We start from the raw sequence: 19,074 nt of genomic DNA on the forward strand, positions 1-19,074 counted from the left end.
GAAGAGAGGTGTGCGCGAGGGAGCGAGGAGCAGAAGGAAGGCAGCCTGTCAGAAACGGGCTGTCCCTCCTCCCCAGTCACAGCTCTTACTCACAGCCGCCCGCCCTCCCTCTCCCATTCACTCACTCACTTAGGGCCAATCCGTCTCTCTCTCTCTCTCTCTCTCTCTCTCTCTCTCTCTCTCTCTCTCTCTCTCTCTCTCTCTCTCTCTCTCTCTCTCTCCCCCTCTCCCTCTCCCTCTCTCTCCCTCCCTTCCCTCCCCTCCCCCTCCCTTGCTCTCCCTCTCTTTCTCCCCCTCTCCCTCTGTCTTCTCTCCCCCTCTCTCCTTTCTCCCTGTCTCTCTCCCTCCCATCCTCTCTCAGTCTCTGTCTCCCCCCCACCCTGTCTCTTCCTTCCTCCCTCCCTCTCTCCCTCCCTCTCTCCCTCCCTCCTTCCTTCTCTTTTACTCGGAGACAGTCAGAACTCTCCTCCCTGACAGCCACAAACCTACAGCACTGACTGCATTCAGAGAGGGAACCTGCAAACAAAACTTCACAGAAAACTTTTTGCTCTTGTTCCAGAGAATTTGCTGAAGAGGAGAAGGAAAAAAAAAAAGTCAAAAAAAAAAAAATAACAACCCTGTGCGTGAGGGTGGGAGAAAAAGCAGGGCCTTTAAAGAAGGCAACCTTACGACTTTTGCTGCCAGGATGCCCTTGCTTTGGCTGAGAGGATTTCTGTTGGCAAGTTGCTGGATTATAGTGAGGAGTTCCCCCACCCCAGGACCCGAGGGGCACGGCGCAGCCCCGGACTGCCCGTCCTGTGCGCTGGCCACCCTTCCGAAGGATGGACCTAACTCTCAGCCAGAGATGGTAGAGGCTGTCAAGAAACACATCCTAAACATGCTGCACTTGAAGAAGAGACCCGATGTCACCCAGCCGGTGCCCAAGGCGGCGCTTCTCAACGCGATCAGAAAGCTTCATGTGGGCAAAGTGGGGGAGAACGGGTATGTGGAGATAGAGGACGACATTGGCAGGAGGGCCGAAATGAATGAACTCATGGAGCAGACCTCGGAGATCATCACCTTTGCCGAGTCAGGTGGGTGCTGGCGTTGGGGGTGGGGGCGGGGGCAGGGAAATGTATTTCTCGTTGACAGTCCTAGCAGGAACTTCTTCCCCTCCCGCTAGCGACCGCCGGGAAGGTTATTAGTTATTAGGTGATGGTGGCGCCGGAGAGGCAGAGGAGGGGGAGAGGACTTCTTTGCCAGGGAGCCCTGCCCCGCGATGGCTAGCTTACACTTGCTAAATAAATTCAGCGGTTACCCAGAGAGGAAGCTCTTGGGCCAGTCTGAAGCTGGAAGGCAGTCTGCATGGAGCTCCCTAGCTGCCCTGCCTAGGAAACCAGATCTGAGCAGCCAGATGAAAGCAGGGCACTTGGGGGTTTGGGGGTGCAGAGGCAGCATCTGGACCCCATCCAAAGTTTTTCTGGGGTAGGAGTGAGAGTGCCTGGGGGCCGGGTGCAAAGGCACGGATGAAGCCACTGTCTGAAAACAAATCTCCTTTAAATGTCTGATCTGGGGCCACATTGGAGCCAGTCTCGGGGCATATTTATTAGTGACAATCATTTTCACCTCTGGAAAGCCTGCCTCTGTGCACAATCCACCCAAGACAGAAAAGAGCAACTCCCAGGGCAGTTAGCATTGAATTAGAGATTACTTTCGGAATAGCGTTGCTTTCGGAATAAAAACAAAATAAAAACAAAAGCAACAGCATCAAAAGCCAAAGAACCTCACCCCCAACCCAGTTTCGTTCTTTGTAAAGTTACTAAGAACTTTTTGCCAAGGAATGCAACCTTGACAGTGTGCTCTCAGGCACTATGATGAACGACTCAAACCTTAAGACTTAAGACTTGAATAGATTCTGATCATTGGCTCAGCAACACAGAAACTAACCTGTTGCTGTGTAGAAAGTACCTGTCTAAAGACAAGGCCCTAGACTTGGAACTGGCTGTTCATACCATCAGGAGGACACAGATCTTACTACAAGTCTGTAAGTCTGTGGGAGCTGGCATACAGATGGGTTAATAATACCTTTTCACTTTCATGGTAAATGCCAGGCTAAGGAATAGGATCCCTTGCCAAAGCCATTTGAAAGGAATGCCATTGTTTTGTTTGGTATAGCATATGGCTAGTAAAGTATGTGCAGGGACTCCCAGCATTTTGTTTAAAAGTTTGCTGCAGCAGTATAAACAATTAAGGCAACACTCAAAATTTCCAATCCTGAAAACCTGTTGAGTCAGATGTTCTGTTTTCAAGAAAGCCATGCAAGACCTGGGCATCCTCGGGGGGTGGGTAGGGTGGGATTCCACAGGCTGCTGCCTTGGTGAGTTCCTCCTTGGGAGAAGCCTCACTATCCCAGCAGTTTCCTAGGCAGGTTAGCTCTGTCCATGCCCTTACGTTCTTGCCTACCAGGTCCTTCTTGATACAGTTCCCCAAACCTTGGTTATGGTGACTTTGTTTTCTGAACCTTACTGAACAAAAAGACAGGTTGGACCTTTCAGGTTGCCACTTCATTTTCTTCAGCTTTCATAAAATGAAGGTGCAAGAGAATCACATTGGCTGGTGTGCATGGGATGGGTTCTGTGCTGTAGAAGATTGGTCCTGGTCCTCACATGTGTTTCTATACAACCTTCACCTATATTGGCCCCAGCTGCAGTTTCTACTAACTGGTTTTAACTGTATCATGTGACTACACATATGACTTCCACCGTGTTTAACTGCATAGTGGATGCCAGCACTCTGTCCTACCCTCTGTCTTACTGGGCTTCTACAGAAAATTCATCGCTTGGCAGTTAGAGATTTGGCAAAGAATAGGCCATTTACACTCTTTCTTACTTATGGCCTTCTCAATGCTAATGACTCCCTCAGTTAAATAGGATCTTGTCATTTTTGCCTCTCTGTTGTTTAGTTTGAGAGAAAATGAGTTACTATTTACAACGGTGATTCACTGGACTCACGCACTGAGTGTAAAATTTGTAAGTGGAAACTCCTTCTAGTCCAGGAACATGGTGTGTTTGTTACAGTTACTTACTTCTCATGTGAGAAGAAGCACACATTGACTTCAAGTTGATTTATTATAATTTCATAGATGTAAATAAGGATCATAGTATAAACAATCTATTCTCTAAATAGTGTAGAGTATGATATAAGCATTTTGCCTATGTAGGAAACATATTTATCATCTGATTAATTAGAGAAAATACATGAAAATGAATGGCAAAGATCTGTCTTGTTGCTTTTGGAGTAGTTCTACTTTTCTATGTAGTACATGAACATATTTCAAGAATAGAAAAGAGCATGTGTTTTTTTTTTCTTTTTGTAACTATTTGTACAACATAGAGTACAGTCATGGAATGTCATCTGTAAGCCCACTATAGATGTGCCTTTTAATATCAAGATTCCTGTTATTGGATGTTTTTGTTTCCCCCCCTTTGGCCTCTTCGCTCAAGATTATTCGATAAAGCTGACAAAAAAACATAAAAATAAAGAGACTGCCAGGCGACAGTACCTTGAGCTTTTAACTGAATCTGCCCTACTGTGTTCAGGTAGGAGGTAGTTCAGCTTTGTGGAGTTGATTTGGATTGCATTGACTAAGCAGCAGATAGTCACTCCCAAGCTCTCTGAAATCTGTTCCGATAAATAAAACTGATTTTATTTTTATAGGTGTCACCCAAGAGTGCTTCCCAAAGTTAGCATCTGGCTGGCCCCAAACTTTCAGTACTCCCTTTTCTTCAAAGGAACGGCAGTGTGGTTGAGTAAAGCCAATCCAACTATGACTTAAATTCTCAATGAAATTGAGATCAGAGAGAGGACTTCTTGGCCGATTCACTGTGTCTTACCTACTTTTGCTTTGTTATAGTAGTTGTACGGTAACAGCCTACCACTGAGTCTGCATAATTAGTCTGCCATGGTTAGTTGCTGATTTTCACAATTATCTTACTGGAGTGCCTGCTACATAGGATAGAGAAACAAAAAAAGTGATGCCTGAATAAATACTGCCCAGATGTTGTCTAAAGTAGCATACCTCTCCCCTCTTGGAAGACACCAGGTACAGAAGATCTGAGTTAGACATGAGATCACCTGAAGAGGGTTTCTCTACACCCCAAGAAAGCCATCTGAAAATGGAGCAAACTCCCAGAGCTCCATTCCCTGCCTTTCTTTTGACCTGTCTTGTGAACTACACCTCAGTGAACCTCTGAACCTTTAAGGTTTCACACTTATCTGAATTTTGGAAAAGATTGGCCACAAGAGGGCGCATCCCTGAATCTTCATCTCTGTATCAGCTAATCTGGAAAAAGCAGTTTTGTGCCCGCTTGAAGCCCCCGATGTGGCACCTTAATCTGGAAGCTTATCAGTTACTTCCTCCCCACAATCCCATCTTCCCCACGAGTTAAGATCTCATGGGCTGGGAGGTGCACAAGTACCTGTGATACATTAAGTGAGACAGAGACACAGCAGTAGGAACGCTGTGGTCCACGTGAATATCCCACAGCTCCATCGGCCACAGAGGAGTGATACATTTCAAAAACAAACAAAACAGGGCTTGGGATGTGTGTGAATCATCAGCCACACTGATGTGAGCACAGTCTCTCCCTAATACGGTCGCCTGGGTTTTACAAAAACATCTTCCATCTCCCCCAATTCTGCTTCCTAGTTTGCCTGCCTTATCAATGCTTTTCACAAGGGACAAAAATGACAAGTGACTTCCAACAGGGAGAGAAAAAAAAAAAAGACTATTTATTTAACGCCTGGTAGGAACATGGAGTTCAGCTGCTGAGGACGCATTTGTTTCCTAGCTGAGAGTGTGGAGAGAAACCGTGGGGGAAGGATGTGCAAAGAGATGAGCACTGGTTTTTTTTTTTTTTGCCTGTGGAGTGGGTGGAGTGTAGTAAGGATAGGAGATGGCAGGGGAGAGATGCAGTTTTCACATGGAGAGAAGGAGTACCTTCCCACTTTTCATGAAAATACTTATTTGCCTTGGCCCTTCTGCTCTATCAAACTTGAGCATGATTTCTTCACTTTCTTTCAGAAGTCTCCATGCTTGACTGGTTCCTAGGTCCAAAATTAAAAGTGGAAAAGTTTTGAGGAACTCTGGGAAAACTTTCTGGGTTGAATCTTGAGAATTTTTATTTTTCTATGTATATTATGAAGTGAGATTCCTCTTTTTTCAAAGGTTTAATCCTTTTTTTGTAAATCATTATTTAAATGGATGATAAGTTACTCAGGCCCGAAGATTTACAATAATTCAAAAAATGGATCCCAAATGAGAGGTATTAAAGCCAAAAATTTAGACAGGATAATTCATAGAAGCAAGCTAATATGCCTGCTGTAAGCGAGATTCTCTATTGTAGGATGGGGGGGGGATAACCTTTCAGACCTCACTCTCTGCCTTCTGCAGAAACCCCTGGAAGCCATCCAGAGGCCGACTTAGTGCCTTAGAGAACACACAGGCTGTAATGCTGGCCCTTTATGCTATTGACTATGCTGTATCTAGGCACAGGGAAACTTGACGAAGAATGGAAAATTAGAGTAACACATATTTTACAGCAGAGCTGTGCTCCCCTCACGGTGAGTTTAAATGTGCACCATGAATAGCATGGCTTTCCATATTAACAGAGATGTCATTATTACCCATTTGTAAAAGGGCAGCATATTTGCCCAGGATGCTGGTGAGGAAAACTGGGCTAAAGTCAGCTGAAACCTGTGTGTATATTGATTATTTAATGAAAATGGTCTTATACTCACAAATCTGATACCTGGACTTTTGTGTATGTGGCATTTACACGCTAATGTTGGGGAAGGGAACAAAGAGCCTGCTTCCTTAAGCCCTGGCATACCTCTGTGACCAAGCTAGTGAAAAATCCTGAAAGCAAAAGAGAATTGCTACAAACACTCTTCCTTTAGGCTGACGTAGACTTTCTTTCTGTCCCGCCCTTCCCCCAGGCAGCATTTCAAAGGTATTCCCTATAAGGTACAAAATGTATCCCTACGGAATGTTCTGCCCATTTTCTTCTGCTTTGCTGTGTGTCCACCAAGCTCACAGGGGCTTAAGTGATGAGGTATTATCACCCACATGGGTTTGCGTGGGACTTTCTTAGTGAATTACTCAGACAGAGCAGGCTGTGATACAAGCCTTGCTCACAAGCCTCAGGACAGAAAATAGCACAGAGGAGGAAAAGAACGTTACAGGGAGTAGTTAATGAAAGGTTAGAGAGCCAGCGGCTTTAACTGAGGAGCTGCGGCCTGGTGGAAGAACCCGTCACACACCTGGACACAGGACTGCCATACTTGCTTACGCAGCATTATGGGAAGGCATTTATTTCAGGATTTTACAGCACCAGATATGTAAGTCAGGCCTGATATGGATGGGAAGTTGATCCTAAACACCTCAGCCTTAGATATCTTTCTTTCCTTTTCCAAATCATTACATGTTCAGCTTGGGGCCTCCTGGAAGCGTCTCTGCAATATAGCAATTTCTCTCATGTAATAGAAATAAAGGGAGTATAACATTTGCTAATTATATTTTTTCATCCTTATGTAACTAACCTGAGAGCTGTAATATATTTCTGAAACCAACAGGTCTGATAAACAGTCAATCCACTTCAGCTTCCATCCATCTCGCTCTCCCCACACCCTTCTACAATGAAAGCTAAGGTAAAAAAAAAAAAATGCACTGCTTAACAAGTCAGAATACAATAGAACTTGTAAAATGTACCTGCGCGTGAGGTAGACGGAGGAAGGCTTGACTCTCTCCTCCCCCGTCCTCCTGGGCATACGGCAACAGCATTTTCATGAAATTGGACCTCAGTTTTATTTTTTCCCTGATAAAATATCATGCAATACACAAATAGCAGTTCCAGAAATGGACACCAGGAGAAGGAGGGGACAGGCATGTCAATTAGTAGGGGAAAATCCAAATGTCAGAAATATGGGGGAGAGATGAAGCAAGCTGGAGAGGAAACAAATACAGGAGCAGAGGTTTTCGGCTGGGTAATTAAACTGCGGCATAAATCAGCACCCTTGCCTCCCGGTGACACACAGGCAGTGGCTTGCAGTTAATTGTCAGCCAAGACCAGCCTGAGAGTCGCTGGATGATGACTCTCTGAGCCTAATGTAACAGCACCTGACAGACTGAGCCCCCTCTAATGAGCACTCTCTTTGTACGATCCTCCTGCAGGAACACTAAATCATTTGCTTCCAAGTACAGCCGCCTGTGAAGAAGGGGCGGAGCTACCCCAGGCATTAGAAACTTGTTCCCATGAAATAAGGGGCCATCCTGCAGGCTGTGTGACTGGGAGCACATGGCCTCAGCCTTGCTGGCCATGATAGAAAGCAATTCGTATGCACAGTCACTTATTCTAGCATGCCAAGTAAGCCTCTCCTGCCCCCTTCCCCAGCACCTGCAATCAGCCCAGGACTGTTTATGGGAAACCTAGGTTGAGCAGGTCCGCACTGCTGTCAGCCTCTTTACCCTCACACCCACGCCAAGCGTGGATGGGGACAGAACAGAGTTGGGGAGAAGGTTGCCTTACTTGAGACCTAGTGAACCTTTGCCAGTCAGGAGCTGTTTCCTAGAGAAAGAAGGCAGACTCTTCTAACTTCTCAAATTTAGCTGCTACGTTTATTCTCTCTCTCTGTGAACTGACACCCTGCACAGCTCAGAATTTCAGAAAGTGTTCTGCTTGGAGGCAGGAAGGAAAACGACAGGTAGGTAGTTAATATTTTCCAAAGGAATAGCAGTCGTGCCCCTTCAGTGGAAGAGCATGTTCTTTCCCAGGCCCCCTGTACCCTATTCTTCCTTTACCCCAACCTTTCTGGGCCTCTCTACCCTCATGTGCCCTAACAACCTCATGATGTTCTGCAATTTCCATCTTAGATTTTGCTTCCTAGAGCCTTTACTTTCTTATAAAAATAATCAGCAACAAACTCACTGAGCAAAGGGTGAAGCAGAATTCACTTGAAAAACTGTCACCATGTCTTCCTTTCTCACTGTTCCGTGCTCTTATATACTATGGAATCAAAATCTAAATTAATTATTTATTTTGACTCCTAACTGAAATGTGAAGTCACTCAGAGGAATGCCTCTGCTACCCCATCTTCCTGGCAAACTTCTAGGCAGATGCCAGAGGTCTCTCCATGCCTTAGTCAGTGCTCCCTGGCCCTTGCCTTTGTGAACTTACCAGTTATTGTAGTCACAGTGTACAGTGTGTTAGATTGAGTTTGGAATCTACAGTGTACTATGCACAGAAAAGCTTGCCTTCTGCTGCAGCGCACTTGAGACTGTGCTGAAATTTACGGTACCATAAACATCTGAAGGTCTCTACTGACGAGTAGAGCTGGATTTCTGTTAAGTATGGAAGCTAGTTAGGGAGATCCTCCTAGGGAACTGTGATGTCATAGATGAACCTCTTGAAGATTGTTCCCAGATTGTACATGTGATACGTGTTCAGCAGACAGCTATGAGTAGGGACATGATCAGGTAAAAGAGAGCATGCTTTTATATGCCTCCCGATGGTAACGTGGAAGCGAAGGGAAATATATACTCAATCAAAGAATTCTAGTCTGGACACGTGTTTCTTATCATAAATGAGACTGCATAATAAATCTACAAGTGTCTGTGAGAAGAGAAGGAAGGAGCAAGGTTCTGGCTCTACATCTAGGTAGATCTGAGTGGTTTCTGGGATTTCTCCTTTTTTAAAGGCAAATAGAAAGTCAAGTATATCTTTGGTATTTATTTGGTGTATTCTAAATGAACAGAGGCAAAAATAAGGGATTCAGAGATAGGAATTGCTTTCTTAATTTAAGGCAACTCAATGCTAATATGCCCCCATTTGTTAATTAGTAATCTAGTAATTACCCACCCTTTGCTGCATAGTACAGCATGGCAGTGAATAAGATAGATATGACCTAAGCTGGTTTCCTAAACGAAATTGGCGTGAGGGGGGTAGTAACTGAGGAGAAGGGAGGCAGTGCAAAGTGGCGTCCAGTTGAATTAGCAGAAGCATTGTTTTGGTTGACCTGGGGTGACACAGGAACAGCCAGTGTCACTGCCACAGGTGGGTTGAGTACAGAGTTCACAAGGGGTTAAAGAGCTGGACCATAGGGACATGGACTTACATGAGGTGCATAGTCCAAAGTCATGGGGGGTTTGTTAGACACTGAAAACAAAAAGTCACAACCGGAGGGACAGCTGTGAGCAGACCCACTTTTAGGGAAGATTTCTTTAACTGCTTAGTGGAGAAATGACTTGAGAGAGGCCTGACTCAGCTTCGGGGGGGGGGCATTTAGTGAAAACCCTGCTGCTGTAACCCAGCACACGTTGACAGACAGATTAGGTCAGGGAGTGACAGAAAAAAAATACTGTCTCAGAGAACCTGGCCCACACTGACCCACACATAGATGCTAGGGACAGGGTTTTTGGATTTTTGTGGGAAAATAGTTCCACAACTTACTAAGGCTTCCAGGGTTTTTCATTTATGTGACTCCGTTAGATCCTGTCAAGCCTGTGAAATCATCTGCCAAACGTCTCTACATCATTCCCATTTCATAGATTAAACTAAAATTCATGAGAGAATGAAATAGATGCAGAAGTTCAGGTTTCCTTCATCACAGAGCAAGGCCTACATACTTGTCTCTGTTAGTGTTTCCCATAACTACTCAATTCTGCGTAAGTAAAGCATGGTCACAGGCAACATATAAAGAAACACACAGATCTGTGTTCTAATAAAACTGCTTTTACAGGCACTAAAGTTTACCTTTCAGGTAAGTTTCACATGTAAAAAATTACTATTTTTCTTCAATCATTTCAAAGCTGTAAAACCACTTTCAACTCAGTGGCCACATGGAAACAGGTTTATCTCATGTATGGGCTCTAAATTGCTGACTGAGCATTGTGTGTCATAGTGGATAACAAGATTCTTACTGCCTGAAGTTACTGATAGATGTACAATTTTCAGTTAACATGCGTTCTTTTTTTTCTCTCTCATTTTGTTTTATCTTCAGGTACAGCCAGGAAGACACTGCATTTCGAGATTTCCAAGGAAGGCAGTGACCTGTCAGTAGTGGAGCGTGCAGAAGTCTGGCTCTTTCTGAAAGTCCCCAAGGCCAACAGAACCAGGACCAAAGTCACCATTCGTCTGTTTCAGCAGCAGAAGCACCCACAGGGCAGCTTGGACATGGGGGATGAGGCTGAGGAAATGGGCTTAAAGGGGGAGAGGAGTGAACTGTTGCTATCAGAGAAAGTGGTTGACGCTCGGAAGAGTACCTGGCACATCTTCCCAGTGTCTAGCAGCATCCAGCGCCTGCTGGACCAGGGAAAGAGTTCCCTTGATGTGCGGATTGCTTGTGAGCAGTGCCAGGAGAGTGGTGCCAGCCTAGTGCTCCTGGGCAAGAAGAAGAAGAAAGAAGTGGATGGAGATGGGAAGAAGAAAGATGGAAGTGATGGAGCAGTGGAAGAGGAAAAGGAACAATCACATAGACCTTTCCTCATGCTGCAGGCTAGGCAGTCCGAAGACCATCCTCATCGCAGGCGTAGGCGGGGCTTGGAGTGTGATGGCAAGGTCAACATCTGCTGTAAGAAACAATTCTTTGTCAGCTTCAAGGACATTGGCTGGAATGACTGGATCATTGCTCCCTCTGGCTATCATGCCAACTATTGTGAGGGTGAGTGCCCAAGCCACATAGCAGGCACCTCTGGGTCCTCCCTCTCTTTTCACTCAACAGTCATCAACCACTACCGCATGAGGGGTCATAGCCCCTTTGCCAACCTTAAGTCATGTTGTGTGCCCACCAAGCTGAGACCCATGTCCATGCTATATTATGATGATGGTCAAAACATCATCAAAAAGGACATTCAGAACATGATTGTGGAGGAATGTGGCTGCTCCTAGAGTTGCCAGGTCCCAGAGGAAATGGATCTAGAAAGTCCAGAGAAGACAGTGGCAAAATGAAGAAAAATATAAGATACCTGAATTAAACAAAACAACCAGAAAAATAGAAATAAAAAAAAAACCCAACAAAAACTAGACTGAAAACAAAACCTTATGAAACAGATGAAGGATGTTGCGGAAAAATATCCTAAGCCAGGGCTCAGAGATGAAGCAGTGAAGGAAACAGGGATTGGGAGGAAAAGGGAGAATGGTGTACCCTTCATTTCTTCCAAAACCAAACTGATGGGATCAGTTTTATCCAAACTGGGTATTGTCCTCTCTCCTGCCTCTTGCGGTTCCCTTGTGAGCCTGGAAGTCTACTTGTCTATTCTGCAGTAATGTGGGCTAGCACAACCCAAATAATGTCTAGAAAGCCATGAGTTTTAAAGGGCCAGTCCCACCCAGATACCCAGGTCATAAGTATGTCTATGTGACACTATCTCTGTGTATTTCAGCGTGCACACACACACACACACACACATGCACACACACGCACATGCAAACACACACACACACACACACACACACACACGCACGCACGCACGCACGCATGCATGCATGCATGCATACACGACACACAGAGGTATTTCCACACACCACATGCATACACATACTGGTAAAAGAATAATTCTGTGCAGGTGGTCACATTTTCTTTTCTGTACCACTTTTGCCACAAGACAAAAATCAACATAAAACATTGAGAACAGGAATGGAAAGAGTGAAAGATCAAGGAAAAAAGAATACCAAGTTACATTTCGTTAAGGTGCTTATGATCTTAGAACTATGCAACCTAATAGGTTTGAAACTGTTTACCTGAAAGAGGACAAAAAGAGAGACTTTTTTGTATTGGGAGTAACCTGATTAATTTTTATTTTCTTCAAGGAGAGATACTTGAAAGGAATATGTTTGTCCATCTGTTGGATTCAAACATTTCTATATTTTGTAAATGTTGTTTTTTTATCGTTTACTATTTGCACTACAATGGTGTTTGACCTGTCTAATCCTTATTTAACAAGTATTTTCTTTGGGTGGGGGTGGGGGTGGGGTTTAAGAGCTGCACTTCATGTGAGCTATAAAAGAACTGCTACAGCACACAAAATAGCTATTTTTATTATTATAATTATAATTATTATTATTATTTTGTACCTTAAAAATAGACACATACACCAAAGACATTTGTGTGAGCCTTTAAACAGTCTGTCTGTGGTTGGTATTGTTCACCATCAATGAGTCAGGGGTCAAGATTTAAGGTCGAGTTAGGTGGGTTGGGTTCAGGCTTAAGAGACCTGAGAGGTTGGGTTTTGACTCTTTTTACATCCATGAAACAGGACATTTCATACTGGATGTACAGTAGTGTACACTGTTGGATTATCAAGTTCAAATTCATGAGACTACATGCTTGTATGTGTATATATACATTGCTTGTGCATACGCATACCTGTGTGTATATATACATGTATTGTACCATGTCCATACACATTTTAAGCACTTCAGGCTGTCATTTTTTAAATGTTCTTAAAACAATGAATGTTTGTGTGCAAAACACAGTATTTTTAAGAAGGATAAGTGATAGATTTTTCTTGCTTTTACTCTGTATTAGGTGGGTACATTTCAAATATTTGGATGGGAAAAAGCCTGAAAATCCCAGTGAGTATCCAGCGAGGCCCTCTTTAAATGTACAAGAAAAAAATCCCCTCTTTCTCACCCCTGCTCCCTACAAGTTATCCCCTGTGGGGAAAATGGGATGTTAATAAAAACAGTGGGCTGAGTTTTTTTCGACTTATATTTATTATTTATTGGAATCAATCTTAAATCAGAAACTTTTTCGGAAAAAATATCTCTAGGCTAGAATAAAAGTTCTTTTTTTTTTTTTTGAATAGTGTTGTTACTACTTAAATAATAAAACAAGCAGGAAAGTATTTAAGACAGTGGAAGTTAAGGGAGACAGTACTTAGGAGCCAGGGAGTAGGGTAGTTGTTCAAATCTCTAATATTTTATTTTACAGCCAAAAATCTTGATGTGTAAGTTTGTATTTTTCAGAGGCAAAACTGAAAAGATTGTCTTATAAATATCAAATACATGCTTAAACCCAAGTTTCTAATTTAGTCCAGTGTTTTGCTTGTCTAAAACAGCTAATAAATTATTCATTTATGTATTTAAAATACAGAGCCTTATTTTTACGGACTTGTTTGAAGTTTGAAAACTTTATAAAAATGAAAAACTCTAATTGAGAAAAACTATATTCCTCAGTATTTTATAAAATATTAAAACTTTTAGCATTAATTCAGTCCATAGATTAAAGTCATTGTAGGAAAATGAAATAAAAGTGAGAAATTAAATCTTACAAAAGCTGGTTTAACTCTAAAAAAAACCCTAAGTCAATATATATTATATATACTAAGTCAATATACATTATCATATTAGGCTGTATGTAGGCAATCTACTTTAGTCTTGTTACTGGGCAAACATACTCACTGTGTTCCAGGGGCCCTCCCTGTCTTATGCAGGAAATGCATGTACTGCATAAGAAATGAATTATAGTTAAGGTCCATTGACCTTGGAGATCTTGCATGTGGGGACAGATGGCATGGTGTGGAAAATTGAGGGGAAGTAGATGGCCAGGTTCAACTTTGCCAATTTTTATGAAAAACTTTAGAGCCCTCTGAACTGTTTCCTTGGTACTGGAGCTAATACTGGGACCTATAGAAATAGTGTGGAGAGGTCTACTGTGCCATATCAGAAACTATCTAGACCATGGGAAGAGCAGGATTTATGAAACTACTAATTATAGTTCTTGTTCATCTGAGATGAATGTGTAATCTTTCAAAGCCCTTTAAATTCTAGATGTACTGGGGGTAAGCTCGTGTTTAATTAGTAACCATAGTAATTAAATCTAGAAAAAAATGAATTCCACAGGACAGTGTATTAATTGGGGATCAAGTGACTTGGTTGTCACATACCAATAAACTACATCTGAGCTCATCAAATTTGTATGGCCTTGCAATAGAATTTAAATTGTTAACATCTTTAAGCATATTAGATATTATTTTGCTATAGTTAGCACTCTCAGAAAACACAAAGTCTTGTGAACAACTGGTCCTTTCAAATGGCTACTCAGTCCAAAATCAAAAAGCTTTTACTGTCTAGCATTTTAGTTTCTGCGTGGTGTACTTTACCTAGCATCAGAGTGGCTCTTTCTAGTCTCCTCAGTTTCTCTAGGATAATTGTTAAGTACCTGCCCACATGAATTCCAGAAGTTATGAAGAGCATCTGTGCTCAGTATCTCTTTAAAAATTAAATACTTTGTGAGCTTAATTGACATTCCCCCCACTAAAAGTAAGGCAAATTCCTGCACAATGACTGAGATTTTCTTATCCTACAAGACCAGCCAATTTCATCTTCATTTAAGATTGATTCCACACTCCTTTGTCAAGGAGGCCTTGCATTTTCCTAAATGGCAGAATAAGCAAAATTGTTTCACATTTGCGGGACTGAACTCAAGAGGTGACTTAAAAAAAAAAAATAAATAAACATGCCTCAGTTGTAGTAAACATAAATTTAAATGATTGTGGTCACTTGAAAAATATGATTTCCTGTGGGCCTTTTGGCAATTTCTCTTTCCAATGTAGAGAAAAGCTCAATCACCCCCAAAGCCCACATAAGTGAAACTTGTAGATGTGGGCAGGAGATTTGGGGATGAACGCTGTATGTGTTTCAATTAAACCCTGTAACACGGAGAAGTTATTGGAAGGCTCAGAGATAATGAATGCTAAGATGCTGTTCACATCTTCAAGAGCAGAATCACATGTCTCAGCTATATTATTATTTATTTTTATGCATAAAGTGAATCATTTCTTCTGTATTAATTTTCAGTGGGTTTTACCCTCTATTTAAATGCTTTGAAAAACAGTGCATTGACAATGGGTTGATATTTTTCTTTAAAAGAAAAATATAATTATTAAGCCAAGATAATCTGAAACCTGTTTTGTTCTAAAACTTTTTATGTTACGTGGTTGATGTTTGTTTGTTTTTATTTTTATTTTGTGAGTTCTTTTGCATACTATATGCAATTCTTTAACCAATGTCTGTTTGGCTAATGTAATTAAAGTTGTTAATTTATATGAGTGCATTTCAACTATGTCAATGGTTTCTTAATATTTATTTTGTAGAAGTACTGGTAATTTTTTATTTACAATATGTTTAAAGAGATAACAGTTGGATATGTTTTCATGTGTTTATAGCAGAAGTTATTTATTTCTATTCCATTCCAGCGGATATTCTGGTGTTTGCGAGGCATGCAGTCAATATTTTGTACAGTTAGTAGGCAGTATTCAGCAATGCCTGATAGCTTCTTTGGCCTTATGTTAAATAAAAAGACCTGTTTGGGATGTATTTTTTATTTTTGTTATTTGTCTACTTGTTTTTCAAGATCAACTGTCATACATTTCACTACACATTTGCTAGGTGGTGATTTTGTTTCTACTGTAATTTTCCAGAGATGAGAAATGGGCTGATAATGGGATGGAGTGCAAACTATTGACTGAGAGAAGTCAAGTAGAGGAGTAGCTATCTATATTGCCATTGCAGAAGCTAACACTAGGCTACAATATTTAGCTTGTACTTATTTTATTATTATTTTCTTCTCCAACAGTAGTGTCAATCAATTATAAAGTAGATACTCTTTAGCATTCTTCCCACTCTTTTTTTCTGTTTTCTTTCCTTTCCTTTTTGGTCTAGAGCGCTTAAAGCCAGAGAACAATATGCATGTAAAAAAAGCAAACTTTATTCTAGTACCAGAACTAACAAAAGCAAGTTGTGGCCAATTGTAAACCAAAGACTTAGTTAATAATTTAATCTTTCTTTCTATAGTTTCCATCTGGTTTGTTATCCCTCCTGGGTGTGTTTCTTACCTCATTTTGGTCCTAGTTTAATTTAATTTCTGTTGCTGTGATAAAAAAAAAAAAAACCTGACAAAAAGCAGCATAGAAATGTGTTTATTTCAGCTTACAATTCTAGGGTAAAGTCCATCATTGTGTGGAAGTCACAGTTCAACACTACCCCCCAGCCCATGGCCTAGGAAATCACAAAACAAATTCAAAATGCCAATGACTTATAAATGAGTTAGGATCGTGAATTTTACATAGATACTATCCCAATCTAGAGAAAAACACTGAAGTTCAAAAGGAAATATTGGTAATTAGCAAATACACACATTTGGGGAGAGAGAATGTGCCATCATTTTACACCCAAACCCGTGTCCATTGTGGTTTAGGCTTTTGTCAGAAAACAATTGTGTTAGGAGGCACTGTCAGCTTGGGATAGAATAGTGCCTATATCCCTTCTCCAGTTGAAAGAACTCTGCTATTTCTGCATGGCTGCAGCTCTGAGTGTTCTCTTTGCCTGTGAAAAGAAAGGGTTAGTTCCAGAGTCTCTATGACGCCCTCTCGCCCCTTTCTTAATTGTCATGCAATTAGTGACTACAGTAAGAAGAATAGGAAAAGTGAATTGTTTACCCACAAGCCAAGTACCACTGAGCAGTCTCAAGACTGTTTGGAAATGTACAATTGCCTCACTCGATGATGTCTAATTTCATAAAAGCTTGTGTTCCAGAGAGTTTAGACTCATCAAGTACACACCAGAGAAATATTTTTCTTATAGAAGGTATGGCAGCTAAGATCTAGAGGCGATTGGGGAAATATTAGGCCTACTGACTGAACACACATGATGAAGAACCCTCTTTTTTGGTCCCCTCAGGAAGAAGTCAGAGGAAGTGCTAGTTACTGTTCAGTTTCTGTCAGGAAGGAGCAGAAAAGTCATGCCTGGCCAGAGCTAATTTGCTGCTGTATTTCTTCCTGTCATGATGCTGGTCTGCCTGCATCATTGTGATGTGGGGCACACAATGTTCTGACACAAATACCATAATGTGGCAACAAAGGCTCCCACAGAATCCGCCTTTCATTAATGAAGTTGTCTTAACATGGAGTATCAAGGCTAAGCTGTGTGTAAAGCTCTGTTCTCGTGGGATAGAAATGGTCATTAAGGCAAAACTCTTCCATTGTGAAAGAATGAAAAAAAGAAAGAAAGAAAGAAAGGAAAAAAAAGACAAGCTTTGCTAATCTATGCCAGAAGCAGGCAGGCCTAAGGCAGGGGATGACAAAGCACCCCGCTTCAAAGTGTGTATTGTGCTAGTGCTGCCGAGTCCTTTGAAGACAGGCATCAAACTCTTCTAAATGGAACCAGAGAGGCTTCTGCCATTGATCTCAACAACAAATGTTTGTGTTTCATGGTCAATTTGTTTATCCCTCAAAGACTTTTAGTAATGCTGTCATTAAATAGGACAGTCTCTTGATGATAAAACTAATTTTCCATATGAGTAATCATATCCTAAACATTACAGAATCACCACCTAGATGTGATGGCTGGAGGCTACACTGTACCTTTAGTAGCTGGCTATCATTATTCAAAGTGTTATGGGGCTCACAAGTCGGAAATCAAGCGGTGGTAACATAACACTCAAAATAATGAATATACACCAGTCTTTACACGATCGCGGGATAGCTAGTACTATCAGAAAGTCGCTGGCAGGATATACGTATGTGCTTTGCTAATGGAGATCTCTATAAAGATTTTTTTTTGACAGTTTGGTTCAGTATAAGAAGTGATGCCAGTCCCAGTATCTATCAGTTCATGGAAGAGACAACTTGGTAACTACAAGCCAGGCTTGGAAACAGTTCTTAGACAAGGGAAGCTGAGGAAGCCTATTGCCCATGGCTGAGGCTGCATCTCTCTCTCTCTCTCTCTCTCTCTCTCTCTCTCTCTCTCTCTCTCTCTCTCTCTCTCTCTCTCTCTCTCGTTCTCTCTCTCTCGTTCTCTCTCTCTCTCTCGTTCTCTCTCTCTCTCTCTCTCTCTCTCTCTCTCTCTCTCTCTCTCTCTCTCTCTCTCTCTCTCTCTCTCTCTCACACACACACACACACACACACCCCTACCCAAAAAGTCCTTTACACTTTCAAGTCATATAAAATTATAGCTCCTCTGGAAGAGAAGAATATGTAGACTTACGGCAGACACTGGATAAAGCTCCATTTGCATTGGAAATAAACAGGTGACGACTCTCGATTTTCCAAGCATCAAGGAAATTTTGCTTTTGTCTCATTTGCCAATTGAGAAAATGCAAATGGTGTGTTCATTAAGATGTTCTGTAAGAAAATAATAAAAACACCCTTTCATAGAAAAAAAATTATAGCTCTACTTTCTCAAATGTGAACCTTGGTTACCATTTGACAGATGAGGAAATTATGACAGAATCTGAAATTACCTAATATGAAATATGCAGGATGCGATGGAGCTGGGGGTGGAACCCAGCAAGGCTGCACCTTTCCTGTTCTCTATTCCCTCTCCAACAATTTCGTGGCTGTTGCTTCTCTTTGGGTGAGTCCACAAAACAAATTCTTGTCTTCCTTCTGCTTCTACATACACTTCATATGTTTACAAGTGCTGCAGCCAGCTATTTATTGAGCTGCAGTTACCAAGCGGCACTGTGTCGAGAAGGGAAAAGTGGGGGACCTACATGCAGGAATGAAGGATATCTTGGCTCAATCAGCAAGTCGCTCTGCCATATCAGATTACACTGACATCTGTGGGTCTCAATGTCCACATCTGCAGAAAGGGCCAGGTTAGTATCCATAAAGTATCTCATCCTATGGATGCTAAAACATAAAAGTAGTTAGGCAGAGGCTAAAAACATCTTCTAGCTTAGATTATTGTCTGTTTTTTTTTTTCTTTTTTCTTTTGAGACAGGGTTTTTCTATGTAGTCTTGGCTGTCCTGACACTCATTGTATAGACCAGGCTGGCCTTGAACTCACAGAGATCCACCTGCCTCTGCCTCCCAAGTGCTGGGATTAAAGGTGTGGGTCACTGTCATCCTGCTGTTATTTTGTTTTTTATGCCTCCCGGTATTTTCTAAATAGTGTCAACACCACTAAACTATTTCATTTAATTATTTGTTGTAGAAAAAAAAAAACAATTGTGCAGGCCACTCAAAAAAGTTGACTGATGGATTGATTCAGAATTACTTTCCTAAAATTACTTTTTTAAAATTAAAGTTTAAAAGTT

The 19,074-nt window shown here is 41.7% G+C and overlaps 1 protein-coding gene and 1 long non-coding RNA gene across 4 annotated transcripts in view; one reads left to right on the forward strand and one right to left on the reverse strand.

Moving 5' to 3' along the window:
- LOC143273407 (uncharacterized) overlaps positions 1-7,005 on the reverse strand; it is a 27,615-nt gene extending 20,610 nt beyond the window's left edge. The window contains exon 1 of the long non-coding RNA XR_013051500.1: positions 6,749-7,005. This is a non-coding gene — a long non-coding RNA (uncharacterized LOC143273407). The remainder of the gene's footprint in view (positions 1-6,748) is intronic.
- Inhba (inhibin subunit beta A) overlaps positions 1-18,198 on the forward strand; it is a 26,154-nt gene extending 7,956 nt beyond the window's left edge. For all 3 annotated transcript variants that reach the window (XM_015998712.3, XM_076572946.1, XM_076572947.1), the window contains 2 exons: positions 560-1,073; positions 10,036-18,198. In XM_015998712.3, the coding sequence (XP_015854198.1) occupies positions 686-1,073; positions 10,036-10,922 (1,275 nt within the window). In that variant the 5' untranslated portion in view covers positions 560-685 and the 3' untranslated portion in view covers positions 10,923-18,198. The remainder of the gene's footprint in view (positions 1-559; positions 1,074-10,035) is intronic.
- Positions 18,199-19,074: the final 876 nt, after the last annotated feature.

Source organism: Peromyscus maniculatus, chromosome 5 (genome assembly GCF_049852395.1).
Source record: "Peromyscus maniculatus bairdii isolate BWxNUB_F1_BW_parent chromosome 5, HU_Pman_BW_mat_3.1, whole genome shotgun sequence".
Taxonomy (NCBI): Eukaryota; Metazoa; Chordata; class Mammalia; order Rodentia; family Cricetidae; genus Peromyscus; species Peromyscus maniculatus.